The sequence below is a fragment of the Vigna unguiculata genome, chromosome 1 (genome assembly GCF_004118075.2).
Source record: "Vigna unguiculata cultivar IT97K-499-35 chromosome 1, ASM411807v1, whole genome shotgun sequence".
Taxonomy (NCBI): Eukaryota; Viridiplantae; Streptophyta; class Magnoliopsida; order Fabales; family Fabaceae; genus Vigna; species Vigna unguiculata.
This window is the reverse complement of record NC_040279.1, coordinates 36,886,434-36,905,741: the sequence shown is the minus strand read 5'-3', so window position 1 is coordinate 36,905,741 and position 19,308 is coordinate 36,886,434. Positions and strand designations below refer to the sequence as shown.

The window sequence follows — 19,308 nt, the reverse complement described above, 5'->3', positions numbered from 1 at the left end:
AATCTGAAAACAAATTATTTTATATTAGCTAGTCACTCATCAATAATTTAATTCTGAAAAACTTTTATGTCATGATCAAAATATGACGCCGTTCACTTGCCGATAAAAAAATAATAAATAAATAAAAAATTAGACCAGCCCATACATTTTCGAACAAATTTTCTGAAAGCTTATTTAAAAATAAATAAGAGGGTATAAAGAAAATAGTACAAAATTCTCACTTTCATATTTTTGTTAGAACTAATATAAAAGAGTAGCTCTAAAACTCCACGTCGAAGCAAATCAATTGAAAACTAGTGATTGACTCGATTATAATTTATATTTTATTAATTTTCTTAATTTTATATATATATATATATATATTATTTGTTTAATATAAATGAATTAACCTGATCAATGATCCAATATCCTGATGAAATAGAATTTTTTAATACTACCCTAGGTAGATATGACCATTTTTTTTTACGGACACAATTAAGTCATTTTTATCATTACCCAATAAATCCAACAGTGAATTTAAATTATTTTTACAAGTCCAAATTTTTTATTATTGTATTATTTTATATTCATTTTTACAAGTCCAAATTTTTTATTATTGTATTTTTTTATATTATCCTCCACTGAACAATAAAAATATATTATAAAAATACATTATATTAGTATTTTAAAAATATTTTTAATATATTTTAAAATTTTGAAATCAGTAACTATCAAAGTGTTTCAAAGACGCAACAGAACAACACAATAAATCTAACATTAAATCCAAATTCATTTTTAATGACTTTTTATTTTACTAGTTGAAGGATAATTATAATTAAGTATTCACTTTCTCTTGTATGTTCTTTGCACTATTTTATTTCTTATATTTCTCTCTTTTCTCTCTCTCTCTCTCTCTCTCTCTTTTATTTTTCTCATCACATTAATTGTTACATATTTTACCCTCTCTAATCTACATACCTATTCACCCTAAAATGGAGTGTTGAATTGAAACTTTTTCTTAGTTCATTAGTTGAAAAGTATTGACATCTAAAGATTCGCCCTAGGCAGAATATGTTAGGATAACAACATATGTCAACTCTTGTCGCAATGTCATGTCACTCACCAGCACCCACATCTTACAAAAACTTAACCCTACTCTATCCACTTTTATGCATTTCATTACTCTTGCATCAAACATCAAAAAGGTTTGAGAGATTGTATGGTTATGTAATACTCCTAGTCCTTAAGCCCCCAAATAGTTTTACAAACTATTGGATTATTTTAAGACTATTACTTAATACAGATAAAATGAAAAACTTGAGAGCTGATAGTGTTATTTTCAAACAGCATGATTATAAAATAGTCAATCTGTATTCTGTGTAGTCTAAAATTACACGACTTCACTCGAATAAACTACTAGATTGAATTGTCGCCAAAATATTGTATCAATATTAATATTCCTTCATAACATTTACTTTGCAATTGTCTGTAGTGATCGTGGAGGAATGGATGTACAATATTTAGTTCAATGGTGAAGAAAAATGTTGCTGTGGAACATTACCAAACGACGGTGATATATCTCGATTATGGTGACACATGAGATGGGAAAAAGAATAATACAAATTTGCACCCTCTAAATTCTCATCTTTCCAGCTTGCTTAAAAATGCTTCCATTAGTGGTAGCTCCTTCACTATTTGCTGCCAATCAGGCATACCCTGTAAATGCATTAGCACTCATTAGTATGAGTCAAGTCTAACCATGATCAGTTTTTCATGAGAGCCAGCAAACTAATAAATCAAATTCCACAATAATGTGGAGAAAAACATTACAAGTTTACTCTGAAATGAAACTTACTTTCCCTGATCTTCGAACTCTTCCATCTAACCGCAGTATTATGTACACATCTTCACCAAGTGAAACTCCTTCAGATTTCTGCTGATCTCTTATCCACCTAGTTAAGTTAGAATACAACTATTAGCAAATCTTCTCTTTCTCTCTCTCCACCTTCCTATATTGAGTTGACATCAATCCATCCACCCTTTGACATCTATGTTGAGGCTAATTTCCTCCCCTCATTTAATGAAAAAATATATTACAATGATAGCTGATAGACAACAAATCAGAGCATATTACCGTTCCCATTCTGCAGGAGACACAACCTCAGCCTTGAACCTAATTTCAGATTTCAATTTCGATTTTGCAGTTATGGACTGTGCTCGCTTCTCAAAATCTTCCTAGCAAAGTTTTATGGATTAGTATCATCTCATCAAAGAAAAAAAACTTTGGATGAATAGCAAGATATGGATGAAAGTACATGGTTATATCAAGTCTTACCCCAATAGATGGAAGAGCTTCAGCAGCTTTTGGCTGCAGACCAAATCCTTTTTTCTCAACTTTTGTTTCCCGACCTTCTCCCCAGATAACAGGAACTAACAGAACACCACGTTTAAGGAGCTCCGTGCGAAATCTCTCAGCTCTTTGCATAGCCTGAGACACTGTTTCCTTTTTTCCTGCTAATATAACCTAAAACCAAAGCTTTAGTTAGAGCATAGAAGATTCATGATTAGTTCTAGTCTAAACCAACTGAAATGAATCCATGCAACAAGAAAATGTCAAAAAGCTACAGTGCAATATAACTCACGAGTTGAGATCTGAGCCAGTCAAATTACTTTTTGAAAAGTTATGTAGTAGTGAGGTAATGAAACATTTATTAAAAGTTTTAGTTTTTTCATTCATTATATTGTAAAAAATTTTCCTTAAAAGACATATCCTCTACATTGTGAGAAAATTTTCAAACCATATTATAAAACTCAGAAATTTGGTAAAGCTCTTCCTCCCGCCCTCATAAATGTCCCATGAGTGTGTATGACTTTCTTTTAGTTTGAAATGACTTAACATTATAATACATAAGGTAATAATCACTTTATATGCAGCATGATTGTGATAATTTCAACACGTTAATAAGTTCAAAATTAATTATCTTGTGTGTATCTATGTATGTATGTATGTATGTATGTATATAGAAAAATTTTAATTTTTTTGTTAGTGTTGAAGATGGACATATTTGAAGCATCCTTCCCCCACTATTTCTATGCAACCTAATACAGAGGAAATATTTCAGTCACTGCAAGAACCCCCTCCTCCTAGAAATGAAAAAGAAAAAACAGGACAAAAAGAGACAAAAAACAAACGTTTAAATATTAAAGCAAAAGGAAAAAGTCCAATATGTGGTAGACACTAGAGAGAGAGAGAGAGAGAGAGAGAGAAGATGTAAAAAGAACAAGGATACTAACTGGTCTAACTGTATCCCGTAGCTGCACAAGTTCAACTACTCGATTAGTTGAAAGCCGCAAAGGCAACCTTGATAGTGTCTCATCTCGAGATATTTGTGCGAGTTGTTCCTCCTCTTTTTTATTGTCCCAAAAGAACAATGCCACAAGAACAACAATACCTGCACATTGCTGATTCCGGTGCTTAGTCATTTAATGAAGCAATGCAAAAGGTATCATCACACCCCACAATTATCTTGAAAGAAAAAAAATCACAAAGAGAGAGAGAGTAACGCACTAAATTAGTAAATATAAATTGATCCAGAATTGTTTTTAGCAAGTTAAAAATATCACTATTCACCTCCAATATTAATGGCAGCATTCCCAGAAGTTGCCAAGAGATCAGGAGCACCATCACCACCATTAATTGCACGAATTAGCCTGGGCACAGTAAAAAACAATGATATTCCTGCAGCTGCTGACAGTGCTACATAAAAGAATCTCCTAACCCCACGAAATGGTGCTTGAACTTCACTAATAAGTTTTAGATCTCGCCGAAAACTGTAGCCAATATCCTCCCCACCAAGCCTAGCCTGGTTGCGTGGCAAAGCAGTACCAGAAATCATGTTAAAAAATTAAAATATTTAACATTCAATTACACAGGATTACAATGAGGAACACAAGTTCCTTTCAAATGATTTTCCCCCCTGACTATCATATGAATGATATCCTTTCTTATTTCAAGCTGTCTGTAGCAATAGAGGCAAGGGGAGGAAACATAAGAGACAAAGAGTACATTTTATCAATGGTTTTACAGAATAAAATAATCTTCAGAGACACCCCATTAGGGACATATATTAAGCCATTCATGAACCTTCATTTAACGCCTTAAACTTCTAGGAAACTCGATCATTAACAGCTATAATAAAGAATACAATATCAGAATAGAAACCTCTTCTTGTAGTTCCTTGAATTCAGGCAAAACTCTGAAGGAGGCCAAGTCGGGATCATTGAGTATGGTACCAAATTTCAGGTTGTATTCCCTCAAAGCAGTGCGGAGACAATCAGCTGCTTTCTTTCCCTCTCCCCTTCAAGAAAATAATAACCAAACAACATCTAGATTATAATGTAAACATAAAAATAGAAGTATTAGCTAATCAATACCCTGTTTAAATTGCTTGTTTTTTTCATATGGTTTATTACTTAAAGAAAATGCAAGGAGTAGAAGAAATTCAACAACTTTAGAGATGCCCACTAGCTTAGTCGTCTCGTTGCTAAAAGCCTAGGAACTCCCCACGATTAGCCAAAGGCATATAGTGATGACAAGTAGATACATGCCTTACCATTTCACAACATACAAGTTCCATGACTCAAGTAGTGGATTCAATCTGATTGAATAGGAACTACTACTGCCTTAAAGAATCACTAAAAAATTCTATTAAATCGTTGAAATCACTAAGTATGATTCATTCTAAAAATAAATAAAAAAATACTATACCTGTATGCATGACAACAAGCTTTGTTGTAGAAGGCAGCTTGGGCCTCCACTGGATTAGGGTTCAAGGAAAGTGCAGTTTCAAACTGGGTTAAAGCATCTTTAACCTGAAAAAATCCATCAAGAAAAAGCATAGAGCTTTTAAGGGCCCGCTTAAACTACACTGTTCTGCCACAGAAGAATAAGGAGAGTGGAAGAAAAAATTGAAGACAATAATAATACCCGTCCTTTGGAGAAGAGCTCGAGACCCAAATTGACGCAGGATTCGGCGGTTTGAGTACCAACTTCTGGGGTCTGTGATGAAGAGCATGAAATCAGAGAAAATTGAATTTTTTTGCGTGAACGTAGAAGAATCGTAGTGTGAGAGGGAATGCATGGCCTTGCTATATTCCTCCAATTTGATTCTGCGAAGCACAGGAATTGCTGCACTGCAACCACAGCCATTGACGAGTTTCATATCTAGTTTTCTTATGTGTTACTGCTATTAACGTGTTATCCAAACATGCCACAACCTGAACCTTCAGTTTTGTCCAATTCTAGAAACGGACGGTGAGGATCTTATGGCAAGGAGCTTCCTTACTTTGATTTGAACGACGTCGTTCCATTTCACGTTAACTGCGATCCTTTCCTCCCAAATTTGAACATTAAACTCTCTAAAATTTAAATACAAATTTTAAACTTAAATATATAATTAAAATTCGTATTTAAATTTGTATATATTTTAGTTTTAAATTTTAAAAAAAAAATATCATTTTTAATATAGTAACGTTATCTTTTTTAGACTTATTAGAAATTTGAAATTAAAATATATCAAAAAAGAAATAAATTCAAATTTCGGATATAATTTTAAAAACTAAAAATATATTTTACTTTTTTTTTCGTTCTTAAATTATATTCCTGTCAAAAGTTCGTCGATGGAAGCTAAATGATGAAGGTCGTCTTTTAATACAATATATAATAAAAGCAAGGTTTAATTAACTTTCAAATATATCGCAAATTTATATATTTTTAACTGTGTCTTTATAAATGTTTTTATTTAATCAAGACTAAAAATATTTATGTTATCTAAGTACAAGACATCTCATGTTGTTAATTGAAGATATTATGCTTATTTTTACATTTGATCTTTAATTCTCTAATAAATTTTTTAACTTTTTTTTTAATTTATCAATTATTTTACTTCTAAATAAAGAAGACATTATTTGATCGAAAATTTTAAAAAGGTTAAAAATAATAGAAGAATGTCAACCGATAAATTAGAAACGAAATTAATGTCATATCGCGGTATATTTTAGTTAATATATATTTTTTCAAATAAAATAAGGAGAGTGACTACCACTTTATTAAAATATAAAGAATATAAATCTTATTTTATTAAATATATAACAGAGATAAATATCATTGAGAAACTAGATGGGTGAGATTGTTATTTTATTAAAACATTAAGAAAAACCTGTTTTTCTAAAGTTAAAAAACATAGGAATATTATTTAAAATAACCTGAAAAAATGTAAGCTTATTTTTTCTTACTAAATGACATAACATAATTGATAAATTCAATCGATACTGTGTAGATGTGATGCAGTATAACAAAAATATGCTTGTACCAAGTAATTTCCAAGTTGATTACTGTACTATATTATATTAGTACAACAAAACCAGACTTGTGTCCTTTTAGACACATTCATAGAGCATCTGAAACAAAAATAGTAGATGAACTGATGTGATATGCAAATAGCGTTTAAGGTACAATTGCTATTGCTTGATTACATACAGAGATACAAATTGTTTTCTTGTGGATAAATAAGGATGTAGTATTTCATGTAATCCATGATTACTAATGGTCCCAATTTCAGATAGCACGTCGCTATCTTAAAGACAGATGCCAATGTTCAAATGAGAAATTAGATTTAGTAAATCCACAAACTTATGACAGTTTGTCCACTTTTTTGTGCAGTTGGAAGCTTGGTTCTTAAGAAATAATGGTAAGAAACGACAGATTGTGAAAGACTGGAACAGCATTTTTTTATGTCAAATGTATTGAAACAACGTTTTTCACCTCAAACAGACATTAATAGTTTGATTTTATGTTTTCACATTCAGAATGTGATTTTTTGACTGGTAAACAAGTTTTCAAACACATTTTCCGGAGCTCAGTCTATTACAATGAAGAAGAGAAGTTGAATGACATGTTGACAATTAGATCTCTATGTTCTACCCAAGTTTGAGAAGGTGGGTGGGTCAATCAGGGAATGATAAGAAATTAACCAGACAAAGCAAAATTATTAAGCCATAAACTATGGTATAAGGTACACTTGGAAATCTTCCATCCTCTATTTTCTTTTGCAGCTTGTACATATGTAACGGCTTTGCAGATTAATCCAAAGTCGTTAACTCTATCACAATGAAAAGAGAATTTGAATGACATGTTAGATCTCTATGTTCTATCCAAGCTTGTGAAGGTGGGTGGGTAAATTAGGGAATGATAAGAAACTAACCAGACAATGCAAAATTATTAAGCTATAAAGTATGAGCTGTATGTATCTAATGGCTTTGCAGATTAATCCAACCTGGTTATCTCTGCCACTGCAAGTGGTTAACCATGTCATAGGTGAATGGTGGTTAATACAGTGTTACAGTTAATAGTAGTAGTACTCAACATTGTTGAGCAATTGATTGATAAGATTGTATTTTAAAAGATTTGAAAATCGCCTAAAATAAGCAAAACATAAACAACTACTACCGCCTAAAAACAGTGCAAGCAGCATCATATATAGATGAAGACCAAGAATATACGGAGAGGTACAAAACTTTGCTCCGTGAATCATTAGAAGTATCATATGCGATAGCAAGCAAAGGATGAGCACGAGTTAAGTAACCCAGAGATGGTCCTTACCAGATGGTAACAAGAGTTATGAATATGGCAATCATTACTGATTGACTTAATGGCTGTGTGGGAATCGTTCTCAATAATAATTGTACTCAAGAAACTAAAACATTACCCACATCAAGAATGCTTCTTCTGAGAAATTGTTCAAAGTGAGGAGTGTCGGGGTTATAAGCCAGAGGGGCAAGGTAAGAACGGAAACGGAAGATATTGAAAAGGCAAATATATAGTTTTGCTTGAACCAATCCTACTTTTCCATTTTGAAAACCGATCCTTGTGATTTTACAAAATACAACAATACATTTATTAACCTTATACCACACTCTGAATAAAACCGATTCCAAAAGAAATTTCAACCAAGACGAAGTACCTTATTCAAAGTCAGAAAAGATCAACTATTTTGCTCAATGTAGCGCTTAGCTCCCTCCAAAGTATTCTTCAACAACATTGTTACCGTCATTGGACCTACACCACCAGGAACAGGAGTAATATAGCCTGCAGTTTTAGATGCTTCCTCAAAATCTACATCTCCAACAAGCCTGTAACCAGACTTCCTTGTTGGGTCATCAACAGCATTTGTGCCAACATCTATGACTGCCGCTCCAGGTTTGATCCAACTTCCCTTGATCTAATAACATTAGCAAACCCTCCATTAGGAAGAAGACTGGTGACAGTAACTAATACATGGGATTTCAAAAAAAAAATCAAAAGATTGGCAGTAATAACTTGAAGAAGCACAAAAATTTACAAAAACTTTTGTGGTACTCTTTGTGCAAACATAGTTTATACCAATGATACAATGGCATGATAGAAAGATCAACTTAAGTTTCAAAAATGCCATTAACCAGCACCAGTTGTCAGATGCATTTGAAAGTCAATGCACATCTAACAGATCCGGATGAGTGCTAATGACAAGGGGCTGCACAAGAAAAACTTAAAGTAAGCTATATAATTAGTTTGATAGCTATTTTTATCCACGGCATTTTAGAATAAGAAATCCACGTTCCAAGGGTTAGAATTTGAAACTCCACATTCCAAAACTATTGCATAAGAACATAGGATAGCGATGTAAATAAAGGAAAATATATTTTGATAACTACCATCTTTGGCTGTCCAGCTGCTGCAATAACAATATCTGCTTCACGTATGATATTTTCTGGTTGACTCGTGTGTGAATGTACAGTAGTAACTGTAGCATCTGCTTTCAAAAGCAGCAATGAAGCTGGTAATCCAACTATGTTGCTTCTGCCAACCACAACTGCCTGTTTTCCCTTTATTGTTACACCACTTCGATGTAATAGTTCAAGACATGCCTGTACAAACAAAAAATGTAAATGAGATTTTGAGAGACTTTTTGAAAGATAACTTGTCAGTAAACAATCTTAATCAGTAAGATTTAAATCAAAACAAAAAAATAAAAATAAAAATAGAGTAACCCTCCTACAGGTTTAGTGTAGTGAGGATCAGAGTTTGCTAACATGTGTAAGAAGCCTTGTAAAATGGGAATGATGAAGAATAGATCCAATACTGTTGTTCTAAAGATTAATGGAGTTCAAATATTATCTTACATACATCACTCTTCGGCCCAAGTTTATCACCTCTCTAGAACAACAATTGATAGAATCGTCATATCAAACAGCAGTAGATAAAGCTACTTCGCATGCAGAAATTATGATCCAGGAAACAAATTTGAAAAGAAATAATCCCAAAACACCAATAAATTTCAGTAGATAGAAGGTATACCAAAATGAAAAAATAAATAAAAAATAGAGGAAGACATTAGTGACTGGCAAGTTAGTTTGTTGTTTTTAAATAAAATGTTATTTTGCTATAATAGTAGTATTTTTCCCTCTTCTAATCTAAGCAGCCAAGCTCCAAAATCGTCTTTCTTAATGATTCGTAAGAAGAAGAAAACTACATTAAAAAGAAAGAAAAAAGGCATGCGAAATTCATTCAACTGTTGACATAATAATGGAGTGTAATCTAAAGCGTTTTAGACTGAAGAGCATTTTGCCTTGGGAGTGCATGGAAGGAAGAGGGGGTCTCTGCCTTTCATTGCAAGCTTGCCAATGTTCAAAGGATGAAAACCATCCACATCCTTCTCAAGGCTAATTTCAGACAGAACTTTCTCTTCATTTATGTGCTTAGGCAACGGAAGCTGAACCAAAATACCTGCAGACATAAGCAAACAAACGCTCACAACAACAAAAAAAAAGAAGCTCAAAACAAGAAAGTATAATCGATCTCTAAAATAACACATGCATGAAATGAAAAATGTATGGGTTTACACTAACCATGTACATCAGTGTTAGCATTCAACTCATGAACTTGCTTTATTAGCTCAGCTTGGGATATTTGCTCTGGAAGGTCCACATCGAAGGATTTGATTCCCAATTCAGCGCACGCCTTTCTCTTCATTCCAACATAGCTTTGTGAATCCTTCCTGTGCCCTACTATCACCACTGCTAATCCTGGAACCTGCAACATTTCACACACACACACACACACAATCGCGAATATTTACATGCTGGAAAAAAAATCACGATTCTTGTTTGTAATATCCAGTTTTGGTGAAACGAAAATAAGGGCTTACCTTGCCGTATTTTTGAGAGAGGAGGCGCACCTCATCGGCGATTTCAGATCGGATGGTTTGCGCCACGGCCTTGCCGTCGATTACGGTGGCCATTTGATCGGTGGAGGATGAGAGAAATGTGTCTGCTATCACTCTTATCACTTGGGAAGTTGTCTAAACCTGAAGCACCTCGACTTGTCCTTTCGTGCAATGTTATCACACCGGCACATACACGTGTAAAATGTATTAATATTATTAAAAAAAATATTAGTCATATATATAAATTCCTTAATTTATAATTATTTATAAATAAACATAATTTTATGTGTTTTATGAAAAACATAATACTTAATTTCATGTCTTGTAACAGTTCAACTTTCTTTTTTTCGTTTACACTTAAATGCACTGTAAAAGATTAAAATTAATTATATATATTCTTAGAGTTAATTAGTTATTTGAGACTCCATGTACTTGTTTAAAATTAAATCTTAATTACATAAGTCTTTCCAATTTATATAACAATATAACTCTATACATATCCTTAGATGGTTGTTAAAGAAAATACCAAATGTGTTATTATTAAATTGTAAGACATGCATATAATGTATCCAGGATATTATTATAAAGTTATAAGAATAATGATAAATATTAATTAACTGTTAAATAAAATAGGTCTACAAATAAAAAATACTACCGCCAAAAAAATTGTTACAGTCAACAAATTTTAGTTTAGGTAAAATATATTTTTTCCCTTTAAAATATTGTAAATAAGAAATAAGTTGCTCATGGTAGTTATTTTTTTTTAATATTCTAAGATATTGATAGGCTCATAAGTAGGGTGGCAATGCGGGCTATTCAGATTCGTTTAGATCCGGTCTGTATAAGGTCGCACATCGCGGGCTGGTTCGTTCCCTCCACACAATTCATGTGAATTGCAATTATTGACTTGACTCGCACATCACTTGGCCCGCGGACTGATCCGCTTTTTTTTATTTTTAATTTTTATGATAAATTTTCAATATTTAAAAATTAGGAAATTTTAAGAAGTTCACAAAATTAAATAAATACTTTGAAAAGTTGGATGATAAATTGATAATTCAACATTTTCATCATATTCATATTCATATACAATGTATTCTTTAAATTTGAATACATTAACAAATACATAATACTTGTCTTCTCCAATTATAAAATATAAGCCGCTTATTTGAAGGAGTTTAACATATTTCATAAAACGGGTAGTAAATTGAATACATTTTAATGTTGTAAGAAAAAATATGAATATTATTTTGTAAGAAATTAAAAGCGAATTAATGATTATTAGAGTAAGCAAAACCATATTTTATTCGTTTAATTATGTATAATCGATGATTTAGCACATACTATTTTAGCTTAGAAAAAGAACATTAATATAAATTTTTAAAATATAAAAGAGAGGAGGATTTATATTATATAGTTATATATACATTTTTCTGACAGTACCAAAAAAATCTGAAAGAATAAAAAAAAAACATTTATAAAAGATAAGATCGAATACCCGACCTAATCTTTATACTAAAAATTGTTCCATAATATTCTTCAGATGAATTCAGGAATATATCGAAAGCTGTCATCACCCATAATCACAATTTTCCAATATGGCAGAAAGGAATGAAGCAGCTGCAAGTGTTTCAGACACTGCACAAACTGAATCATAAACACACACATAAAAAAGAGATCTGATTATATATAACACACAAATTTTACAGCTCCGATGATCTAGCCGCATACATACATACATATAAAAAATACAGATCTTTTCCTTCTGTGTGTACACAGATATGCAGCATCCATACATATATGCAGTGTTTTTGTCCTTAAGTTGCTGTCATATATATATATATATATATATATATATATATATATATATATATATATATATATATATATATATATATATATATCTGTTGTGTATATATATATATCATGCCAAGAAAACTTGTAAGACTTTTATGCCACTCCCTGCATGTATATATATATTGAGTTATGTAAAAGATGAATGAATTTTGGCACAGTGATATATATATTTGTTATTAAATTTTGTGGAAAGTCTATGTGTGACTCCAAGAGGCCAAGAACATTAGGGTTCTTATGGGGTCTTCTGGTTGAAGGGTGAACCTTTGATTGCACTTGAGAAGCCTACTCCGATTGGAGGCATCGGTGGAGATGGCCTTAGAAAGCTGGTGGAGCTTCTCTCCGACGACGGATCTGGCGGAGTCCTTGGCCAGAGAAGTTTCACCAGAAACGTGAGGTTTCATGGTGGGTGATGATTAACTAAGGTAACCCTTTGTAGTAGAACTTAGAGGGTGGAGCAATGGAGAGTTATATAGAGGAAATGGTAGCCAGCATGGGCCACTTTTTCTGTTCATGTGGGCCGCAAGATTCCTTCTGTTGGATGACAGATGGGCTATGGATAAGATAATTGTGTCACATCTTATATTTAATTACACTATTTTCTTCAACATTTTTTTAATTCAAATTTTACTAAAAAATAATTCTATTAAATGCTTAAATTTTCATTTTTTCTATATTTTTCTTTTCGAACAGTGATGTGTTCAAAGAAAAGATAAAAGAAAAATGATTTAATCAAGAGTTAAGTAAGCTTTTAGTTTTCAAATTGTATTTTAATCTTTAAATTAAATTATATATCTATTTTGTTATTACACATTATAGAATTAATGTAAAAAACACTCTTTCAGAACTATTAGGTGTTATATTATATTATATTATTATCCATCATATAATTGTTGTAATAGTTTCCAATGTCTAACTCTTTCAAGTTTTAAAAATAATTTGAAGACAAAAAATATATCTAACTTTTTAATTAAATTTTTATCTTAACATGTGTCTAAAATTATATATTTTTTATTGAATTTATGTAAAATGTTAACTTTAACTAATAAATTGTAAATATTGATTAAACTTCTATTCAAATCTCTTCTATTCCAAATGTCAATATAGTAAAAAGTATATCATTTAACTTAGAGACTTTTTCTCTTAACTTTTTCAATTAAATAATTTAAAGTTATTTTTCTTTTTTAAAATTTAAATGCATGTTCTATAAGGTTGTAATTAGTAAACAAAATTTGAACTATTTTCATTTTATCTTTATGGTGTATATTATCTTTGTAATTGCTTACTCTTTTGTCCTTTTCATGATAGAGACCATTCCAGCATTTTCTGGGTGGCCCTTATTCCTTCGTTTAATTCGCGACTTTTTTTCGTAACTTTTGAAAAAAGGAAGAAGGGTTACTGTATAATATTCTTATGCAGTTATTCTCATTATTTTGTCTTTTCATACTTGTTTTTTAAAATTGTATTCATACGTGTCCTTTTTTTTAATTTTATACATGCCTATATATACATTCCATACTTCATTTAAGCAATCATATATCATATAATTTGTGATTTTTTTTTTCTCACAAAAAATATTTTATTTTATCAGAGAATTGTAGTGGAAAAGAGACCCATCTTATGATCTAGGAACTAAAGTATACCGCATGAATGATATGTTGAAAACAACGACTAAGATGCCAAAAAAGTAGAGGAAAAATGGTCACTGGTGAATAACATGAATGAGCATGGACATGTCACTTTTTATATAAGTGAAAACAAAAGAGCATGAATTATTTAGATGATTTGTAGAAAAATGTTGAGAAACCACTTATGAATGTGGCCCAATACAAGAACAAAAGAGGAAGGAGGAGTTGAAAAAAAAAAGGTGATAACTTGTCATCGGATAAAGTAGAACACAGAATTTTTATTAGCTAATTTGCTTTCAAATTTGACTGTTGCATTAAGGTTTTTTACCATTAAAATTATTTATTTATATATATATATATATATATATATATATATATATATATATATATATATATATATATATATAATGGATAATATTTTTTGAACATTATGTACAAGGATTATTGAATATATCGGAACTACTCTCCAATTGAGGATTAAGAAAATTTCGTCAATGTTCCTTGATAAAAAAATAATCTCATGATAAAATATTCAAAATAATATATTGTTATAAAAAATTAAACAAAAGGGGTTTCTCAAAGATGATTATGAAGCGATTTTTTTTTTATAGAAAATACTGCAAGAAACTATATTCTTGTCTTTATTTTATCTTCTCAAATCAGTTTTCCTTACTTTAGTTAAATATTGTTAAATAATATAAGGATTATTATTTTAGAAATTACGAACTAAAAAATAATTTATATTTCTTCAGAATCATTAAGTAAATATTTTAGAAGGAAAGACTAATTTTATAACAAAATATTCAACATTAACTTCTATATATCTCGATAAATTCAATATAACCTGTGGAATTTTTTAAATTTGTATAAGAATGATTATGTTAAAGAAGAAATGTTTTTTCTTTGTGTGTATGAAAAGATTTGTAATTAACTAATAATACTAATATTGTAAAAGTGACAATACTTTTACCTTTATCTTCTCATTTATATTTATTTCTTTAATTAAATAATATTAAGTAGTCTATGGATTAATTTTTAGAAATTAAAAAATAGAAACTAATTAATTTATGTTCGTTTATTATAATAAAATTAAATATTTTTAAAAAAGCAGATTATTTCATAATATATCCAAATAACTTTTATTATTAAGATATTGAAATGAGCTTGTAACTTTTTCTTTTTTACAATGATTCAGTTGAAAATCGTAAGTGTTAGTGCTAGTTTTATTTTTTTATTTTTTTTTGCGTGAATAGTTTAACATTGCAATATTTACACAGAAAAGCTATAATACGCAGATCGTACGTAGACGGTTCAAGCTGGACATGGCAATGGCGGTTTCTCACATTCAGCATTCTGTTTGGAATTTTAGCTTGCTCTGTATTTGGGTTTCTGCAGTTATGGTATTCGCAGATGAACGATTCCTTATGTAAGCATTTATCTTTTTTCTCCTTCATTAATTTCATTTTATGCCTTCAATTATGTGGTTGTTCCTTTTCTTTCGGGAGAGTTTGGTTGCACTTTTTTTCTTTTTTCTTTTTTGTCTTCATTTCGACATGTTTTGGCTGTAAGATCCCTAAATTTGATTAAATTGTTGAAGTCGTCTTTGGAACTGCTACAGGCAAAAAATGTCCATTCTATGTTTCCCTTTCCAACACTGCTGTAAAGCACGTTCTACATAATTATTTTTCATGGTTAAGCTTTCTTGTATCATAATAATCTGTGAACTCTGGAGGTTACAATAATGTCCACAAACTGTAGTGGATGAAATGAAAAATTATTTTCTCCCAACATAAAAATCGATACCAATATTCTGTATGAATTGGTTCTTGAGTGCAGTGGTTGATAGTATTGTTGTTTGTATATTGCTGATTTGATGTTATATACTGTAATCTGGTCCTTATGATTTATCCAAATGTCTGGTAGTTAGATGTTTTGAAATATTCTGTCTCTAATTTTTGATCATTTTATCGTGTACTTAGTTGACGAATACTTATTTCATTTGTGGGATTGAATGTAGTTATTGTATTACCGAGTGAAGATGATGACAATCATTCATTTTATGCATTGTGCATTTGGTTATGCAAGGACTATCTCTTTGCTTTATAACTACTTGTCCTCTATTGAAGTTGAATTGGAAAAGTAATTAGTGTCATTGATTGAAGACATTTCTATATGTCCTGTTCAGGAATGTCTCTCTTGTAGCTGGGATGTGCCCGCATAGCCAGTGGGAGAAGGTTGCAAAGGGTTATTGGACTCGATCAATGTCTCCTTTTGACCACAAGATCTTAGACATAAGGACTGTGGTTTCACACAGGAAAGTTCTGAGGTTTCTGTCATAGAAGGTAAGTGTTCTTATGTGCATGTTTATTTCACCTTATTTGTGGGGAAATGATTTTTTTTTCTCTCTTCAAAATCTACTTTAGAAAGAGGCAGAAAATAAATCCAAATGTATACATTGTGTATGTTATCAATGACGAGGAGTTGCAGTTTTTGTGAATCACTCGTGTCCTTGTTGAAGAGGATGCATAAGATGGGATTCCTTAGTCATTTACGCAGGTTAGTCCACTTCCTTGAATTTTGGACCAGAATTTTCTTTCCAATTTCTTAATTAAATAGAGGGATGAAGGATTAATTATATTAAGATATAGTATTCATTCGTTAGTATAAAATTAGCACTATTAGGCAGTGGTTTCTATAGTGGTCGAGGAAGTAAGGTTAAACCGTTTTCATTCAAGTTGAAACTTGTTTTCTTAAGTTATCCCAAATAGCTTACTGAGGTCAATGCCTACCAAATGCAATTTCCTTTTCTAAATTCGTGTTGTGTTTTTAATATTCAATAGACCTCTGCAAAATTGTTAAATATAAATTTGGAGATTTATAGTTTCCATTTTTGTTTTTCCCCATAAGCTATTGCGAGTTGCTACACTTTCTGATCACGAGAGTTTCCTTTTCTGACTATTGGTCCAATAAACATGTCCTTTGATTTTCGGTTTGTATTTACTTTGAAATACTTTTGCAGGCCTTTATTTAAATCGGCCAAGAAAAGCTGAAGGAGATCCCAGGTCCGTGACGCATCACCTTTTGGTGATTCACACGATGAACACATGTACAACAAGATGCAAAATAAAGAGGACTGAAAAGCCCTACCTTGTCGCTCTGCAAATCTTCTGCAGCAGGTTTCCTCCATTTCTCCATTTCTCGTATCCTTACTTTTACTGTGGTATAAGTATCATCTTCGGACAACTTTTTTCTCCCCATTGATCAAAAGCACATTGAAATGAGTGGTGATTAACATGCTAAACAGGTACATTTCCAGGTTTCACTAGGACACCACCTAAAACACGTCCATCATACACCAGACACCAGACACCAGAGAGAAAAAAATATTCAGCTGCAGAATGGGATTTCTTGCAGAGAGAAAAAAAATATATTCAGCTGCACAATTTCATCACAGTTTGATCGAAGTTGGTGGTAAAATTCTACAGCATTTCTTGCTTTATTCTAATGGTTGTTTTTCCTGTGCAGAAGGTTCAGACAGAAGCGCAATGCAAATTTTTGTGGTAAGTAATGTTTTGTAGGGTGTACTGCTCATTCCTGCGCTTGTGGTTTGTCTGTTCTTGCTCACTGGAAAGTTTGAAATGGGTCTATATGATAGGATGTATTCACTTCGTTTTTGTTTTATAATTTAATATAAATTAATTTTTGAGTCATATAACTAAATATAAAATCAATGTTTACAAAATATAATTTAATATGAAATTATTCCATTGATATTATAATCTAATGACAATCTTTTCATAAAACATAAATTTGGATTAGGATTTCGAAAGATTTTCTTCAAAAAAAACAAAGTTGCATGGTAATCAATCAAGGTTTTTAAATTACATAAATAAGTCTGGCAATGTTGAATTAGGATGATTCTTTTTAAGACTAAGAAAATCAATGCTACTAAATTAAGATTTTTTGTTTTACAATTTTTAGATGTTGATATTTTGATAATTATTTTATAATTTTGATAAAAACAATTAGATATTTATTTATTTTTAATAAAGATTTTGATAGTTTCAATTAATTTTTTTCAAGGACTTCTCCAATAGAATTTTTTTACCAAACCTTTTAAATAATTTCCTATATTCTTTGCAATAATATTTTTAGTCTTCGCATCCTAAAAACATTTTTAAGAAATATACCCAGTTTTATTTTAATATTAAGAAATTTCAATAAACTTTAAGAAGTTCGTAATTTTACGTTTTTTACTTAATTATATTTTAAATAAGTTTAATTATAATTGTTTTCTCTCTAACATTATATGTTGGTAGAAAATCTTAAAATCTTTATAACAATTAAATACTTTAAAGTTAAATTGTTATACATGACAATTTAAATTTAGTGAAATTTTTTATTTAAATTGAATTTTTTAATTATAAGTAAATATAATAGAAGTATTTAAAAAACAATTTATTATTAGTAGTTTACAAATATTAATATAAATAATTTTTTATTTAATTTTAATTAACGTTATTTTTGGGTCAAAGTTTATGAAGATTTATCAAATTGATATTTATAAAAAGAACTCTCCATTTATATTAATTGAAATTGTTTTCTCTTAATGTCTATATTACTTTTAAGATGCTGATAATATAACTACTTTCATGGATTTATCATGTTTGTGTATAGATAGATAAGAAAAAGTTATTTGTTTATTAGATTTAGATTTTTATTAGAAAAATTAAGTTGGGTGAATTTAACTTGACTTAAAAAGAACTTGAAGTCAGTGTTAGAATAAATTTTGTCTAATAAAATAAAATTGGAAAAAAAATTAAAATTTTTAGTAACATGTTTATTTTAATTTTATATGATGTGATCTCTTAATTTTTTTTATCAATATAATTTTCATTTTGGCTAGAAAAACTTAATGCAGCCCCTTAAATGAATATGAAAATGTAGCATTGTAAATTTTTAAGATGACTCTCGCGAATCAAGACTCTAATATTATAGATTATGTACATTATGACGTCATCCTCCAAATATTATTACTATCAATCTAATTGAATGGATCACAATGTTTTCTTTTAATGAAAATAAATATTATATTTAGAAGAAAAAATCTCATAACAATATTAACATTAATTTTAAAAAAATCGCATTGTTTTTTTAAATATAATAAAGATTACATTAAGACAAAAAGAAACTGAAAGACCACATTTTATAATTTCAATAAAAATTGAAAAAAAAACTATTAAAATGAATTAAGACTTAATTTAGATTTTGCATCTAAAAGACAAAGACAAAAAATATATATGAAAAAGTAAACCTTCAAAATTCTCCTAAACTAATCCAACAGAATTCGATTTTTAAAAAATGAATGAAAAACCAAATAAAGCACACTTCACCAAAATTATAACCATTTGCTCTATATAAGCCTTTGATGTATACAATATACATTACCTTTTTTCCTTAATAAAAAAAAAGTATACCTTTAGAATTAAGAGATTTGATCAAAGGGTTTTAAAGTTTTCCCTTCTCATAAATTGTCCGACATATCTCGTCCCATCACACGTAACTTTTATTCTCAGCACTACCTT

The 19,308-nt window shown here is 30.2% G+C and overlaps 2 protein-coding genes across 3 annotated transcripts; both read right to left on the bottom strand.

Moving 5' to 3' along the window:
- Positions 1-1,378: 1,378 nt before the first annotated feature.
- On the bottom strand, positions 1,379-5,242 carry LOC114174550 (protein LOW PSII ACCUMULATION 1, chloroplastic). Of its 2 annotated transcripts, none has more exons than XM_028059388.1 (9): positions 4,967-5,237; positions 4,748-4,851; positions 4,202-4,337; positions 3,611-3,842; positions 3,274-3,431; positions 2,315-2,503; positions 2,114-2,214; positions 1,835-1,931; positions 1,379-1,695 (listed from the first exon to the last, which is right to left on the bottom strand). In XM_028059388.1, the coding sequence occupies exons 1-9, from the start codon at positions 5,186-5,188 to the stop codon at positions 1,621-1,623; spliced, it is 1,314 nt and encodes a 437-aa protein (XP_027915189.1). In that variant the 5' UTR covers positions 5,189-5,237; the 3' UTR covers positions 1,379-1,620. The 2 variants fall into 2 exon arrangements, 1 of the variants encoding a protein (XP_027915189.1); XR_003602690.1 differs by having other exon boundaries at positions 1,501-1,695; positions 2,114-2,210; positions 4,967-5,242.
- A 2,577-nt stretch (positions 5,243-7,819) lies between these two features.
- Positions 7,820-10,430, bottom strand: LOC114162300 (bifunctional protein FolD 2). The gene is made up of 5 exons (XM_028046141.1): positions 10,224-10,430; positions 9,925-10,108; positions 9,645-9,802; positions 8,731-8,943; positions 7,820-8,258 (listed from the first exon to the last, which is right to left on the bottom strand). The coding sequence occupies exons 1-5, from the start codon at positions 10,314-10,316 to the stop codon at positions 8,022-8,024; spliced, it is 885 nt and encodes a 294-aa protein (XP_027901942.1). The 5' UTR covers positions 10,317-10,430; the 3' UTR covers positions 7,820-8,021.
- Positions 10,431-19,308: the final 8,878 nt, after the last annotated feature.

Coding starts and splice junctions, on each gene's coding strand:
- LOC114174550 (XM_028059388.1), bottom strand. CDS start 5,188: ATGGCTGTGGTTGCAGTGCAGCAATTCCTGTGCTTCGCAGAATCAAAT. Junction 4,852..4,966: donor AGCTCTTCTCCAAAGGACGG/GTATTATTATTG, acceptor GGATTTTTTCAG/GTTAAAGATGCTTTAACCCA. Junction 3,843..4,201: donor TCAAGGAACTACAAGAAGAG/GTTTCTATTCTG, acceptor CCACGCAACCAG/GCTAGGCTTGGTGGGGAGGA.
- LOC114162300 (XM_028046141.1), bottom strand. CDS start 10,316: ATGGCCACCGTAATCGACGGCAAGGCCGTGGCGCAAACCATCCGATCT. Junction 10,109..10,223: donor TCTCTCAAAAATACGGCAAG/GTAAGCCCTTAT, acceptor GAAATGTTGCAG/GTTCCAGGATTAGCAGTGGT. Junction 9,803..9,924: donor TGCTAACACTGATGTACATG/GTTAGTGTAAAC, acceptor TTATGTCTGCAG/GTATTTTGGTTCAGCTTCCG.